General features: G+C 38.6%; 1 protein-coding gene across 1 annotated transcript in view; it reads left to right on the top strand.

Annotated features, from left to right (window-relative positions):
• Positions 1–2,476, top strand: part of LOC135204343 (arrestin homolog) — an 8,696-nt gene extending 6,220 nt beyond the window's left edge. The window contains exon 8 of the mRNA XM_064234530.1: positions 1,483–2,476. Within this exon, the coding sequence (XP_064090600.1) occupies positions 1,483–1,485 (3 nt within the window). The 3' untranslated portion in view covers positions 1,486–2,476. The remainder of the gene's footprint in view (positions 1–1,482) is intronic.
• The last annotated feature ends 1,595 nt before the right edge of the window (positions 2,477–4,071 follow it).

Genomic DNA, 4,071 nt, shown 5'->3' with positions numbered 1-4,071 from the left:
TCAATTAAGATTAATAAGGTGAACCGAAAAGATTCCCGAAAGCTATCCTCAAAATTTTAAATTTAAATATATGTACATTTACATAAGTATGGATTTGTTTCTCCATTTGAAGACTCGTGCTACTATGAGGATTTTTTTAATCAATGTGTATAATGTTGTGCCCGCGAGCTTTTTCATTGTCACGACGTTTTAAGTGATGGAGGAATTATATACATCTCTTACTTCCTTTCCACGATTTTCAATCATTTTTCTAAAACTCCGTTCTCACATCTTAGTAATAAGACATTCACTTCACTATCTACTTGCGGTTTAGATGGAATAATTAAGTTAGCTACCACCGAAGAAAATAATGTTAAAAAAAAACTTTTAAGACGCGTTGACGGGGAATATCGAGACCTTTCCCATGGAGAAAAAGCGTCAAGTTATATCTTTGTATTACTATCTTTATCGGAGTTTAGATTATCTCCTCATTATTCAGTTTTTTAAATTTTAACTTTTTTTCTGACTGATTTTTTAAGTGTTTTTTTCTGATATTTTTTTCTCACTGACTTCTAACTCACTCGGACCTTGTGCGCTTCTGTAGCGTTTTGTGAATGACCTCATTTCGTCCTAAAATAAGAAGTGTGTCATGCGTCCCAGGAGGAAACCTTACCGGCGCCGCGCCCCTGGGAATACGACCTTGTTCGGGAATTGGCTCTCACGGTTGATTGACTGACCCACCACTCTCTCTCTCTCTAAAGCTTTGTTTACAAGATAGGGAGTGCTATAAATAAACAACTCTGTTGCTTTGAAATGCTTCGCTCTCTGCTCTCTCTCTCTCTCTCTCTCTCTCTCTCTCTCTCTCTCGCTCTCTGAATCTTTGTTTTTATGAGACACTGCTCTAAATAAATAACTCTGTTGCTCTAAAATGGTTTCTCTCTCTCTCTCTCTCTCTGTGTTTTTATGAGACACTGCTCTCTTATAAACTCACTCTCTCTCTCTCTCTCTCTCTCTCTCTCTCTCTCTCTCTCTCTCTCTGTTTTTATGAGACACTGCTCTCAATAAATAACTCTGTTGCTCTGAAATAGTTCTCTCTCTCTCTCTCTCTCTCTCTCTCTCTCTCTGTTTTTATGAGACACTTCTCCCAATAAATAGCCCTGTTGCTCTGAAATAGTCTCTCTCTCTCTCTCTCTCTCTCTCTCTCTCTCTCTCTCTCTCTATCTATCTCTCTCTCTCTGTTTTTATGAGACACTGCTCTCAATAAATAACTCTGTTGCTCTGAAAGTCTCTCGGCTCTCTCTCTCTCTCTCTCTCTCTCCTTTGAGTCGTAATTTAACTACAACTCATGAAGGAAATTTAAATGTGAAAGTTTTGTTGCTTCATTTTTTGCTCTCTCTCTCTCTCTCTCTCTCTCTTCTCTCTTTACGTCTTACTTTACAAAATAATGATAACAGATTCGAAACCCCACTTCTTCTAACAATCGTCTCCGTCTTTTATCCACAGTAAATGGCAGGAGGAAGAGGAACCGCTATCGGACAGCACCACGAAGGACGGGAAAACAAAAGACTAAAATCACCCGACGACGAAGAAGCAGCAGTTTCTACCAAAGGCTTCCTTTGTAACGGCAGCAAAGACAACTCTTAGTCTGTCTGTCTGTCTGTCTATCTTGGTATTCACCAACACCCGATCGCGATCTCTCTGTGCCTCGTGGTGTCGTCATTTTTCTATGCAACAAAGAAATTCACTGACTTGTAAATATGCCATATGCTAATGTATTCAATCACTGTTTCATTATGACTAGTATTAAGGTGATGTGATGAATTTAATAAAACGCTGTAGGAGGAGTTATGAGTTTACGAGAGGGTATGAATGTGCGGATGCATGACTGGCATTGAATGTGTGTGTAGTATGCATGTGATCAATGGTTGTAAGGGGGAGAATCGTGCAGAGCGTGATTTTGTATTGTGTGATGTATATATATATATATAACTCCGAAAGGAAATGTCGGTGTATTTATTCACTGGATGTTACGCAGAAGCAGCAAATGAAAGCCGAGCTGACCGCGTCATTACAACTCAATGACTCTGTTTCATAAATAGTTTCATATATATCTCTTGTCTGAGAAGAAAAGGACGTGATTATTCAAGACTGAAATAAACCTCGCGAAATGACAGCGATCAGGGAGCAGCCGAAGGACATTCGCCTTTCCCTGAGAAATGAAGAAATCTCTCTTTGGCTGAACTTCGCCTTTCGTCTGTACCTCTGCTAATCATCTTTGTTGGTCGGTCAGGGTTCAGAGGTCCGCGCCAGGCCTCTTGCTCCCTTATGCACCTTATTAAACCTACGGGCCGCCTATGGGCTAGGGTCCAGTATCTGCCACTTTGTAATGAAAGTCGTCTTATGAAACGCAACATATTTATAATTCTCTAGTTGGATATTTATTGTAGCTGTTCTGCGTCCCGGTGACGATAAGAAAAATATAGTACACGATATAAAACTGACTGGGTTTGATTCATCCCCCAATTATTTTTCAAAGTGGAAAAAGGCCAATAGGACCGCAATCTGATTTCCTAATTTACCTGGTGTTCCTGAAGGGGACGGGGAGGGAGGAATACATAATTAACTGAGATTGGCTTTCTGTAAACTGACAGCGCAAACTGATTGCAAAGGTCTCCCTCCCAAAAGTGACTTAACCTACCTGTGATTCAGACCCTCTCTATTTCAAAACATGCTTCGGCGGTCTTCATGATGTTATAACCTCGCAATAATAAATTCACAACATTCACTTTTCCCATTTTACCAGAAGAGCAATTATTCCTCTCATAAAGTCCGCTGAGACAGGTAACTCACCTCCACATACCTTGCACGAACTTATTTATAGCATCAACACTATGCCCCAGTATTTCACTTTGCTTTGGTGTTAACTTCCAGAGCCTTTCCATTCTTCAGCGTTTTATTTTTCAGCCCTTCATCATCCATTCACTTTTAATATCACAGCATTCTCAGTGTTCTCACATTTACAGAACCCTTCAGTGCCTGCTTCATTCAGATCTGAAGCAGCTACATCCTTGACTATCAACAACTACTTGGAACATTGACTTAATTGACAGAATACTACTGTATTTCCTTCATGTGACATTTTCCCACGTACGTGTTATATTCTAAGATTCTAAATAAAATCTGAGACTACGTTTAAACAACAAACAATTACATACAGACACACACACACACACACACACACACACATATATATATATATATATATATATATATATATATATATATATATATATATATATGATAGTATATATATATATATATATATATATATATATATATATAAATGCACTTTTAGGGATTCCATCATTTATGGGTCATATCCTTTTCCAAGCCAAGGGGTTTGCAACCCTCCGGTAGTCGCTGCTCTGCCTTGGGACAAAGCCATTGGTACTTTCCAGGGAAGTTGTGTACATATATACATATGTGTGTGTGGGGGGGGTTATGTTTATGCATACATACACACACACACACACAAACATATATACTATATATATATATATATATATATATATATATATATATATATATATATATTTATATATATATATATATATATACTATATATATATATATATATATATATATACATACATACAATACATACACATTACTTCCTTGGAAAGTACCAATGGCTTTGTTCCAAGGCAGAGCAGCGCCTAGTGGAAGGTTGTAAAACCCCTTGGCTTGGAAAAGGATATGACCCATAAATGACGGAATCCCTAGGAGTGCAAGTGATTCGGGATACGAACATTGTACCTCAAGGGACAGGATTCTTTTGCAAATCTTTATAGAACCCTTGGTGAGTAGTGGAAGTGCTCACTGAATCTCAGACTCACTTCCTTTCTAGGGGCCAATGGCAATCGTGGTTTTTAACTTTTTACTCCTGACATTACAAGATTCCTTGGCAAACTAGCAAATCTTTATGGAACCCTTGGTGGGTGGTGGAAGTGCGCACTGAATCGCAGACTCACTTCCTTTCTAGGGGCCAATGGCAATCGTGGATTTTACTCCTATGAGACTAAAGGACACAAG

This window comes from Macrobrachium nipponense, chromosome 44, assembly GCF_015104395.2.
Source record: "Macrobrachium nipponense isolate FS-2020 chromosome 44, ASM1510439v2, whole genome shotgun sequence".
NCBI lineage: Eukaryota > Metazoa > Arthropoda > Malacostraca > Decapoda > Palaemonidae > Macrobrachium > Macrobrachium nipponense.
Note: the sequence above shows the minus strand (reverse complement) of the source record. Positions and strands in the feature narration are given on the sequence as shown.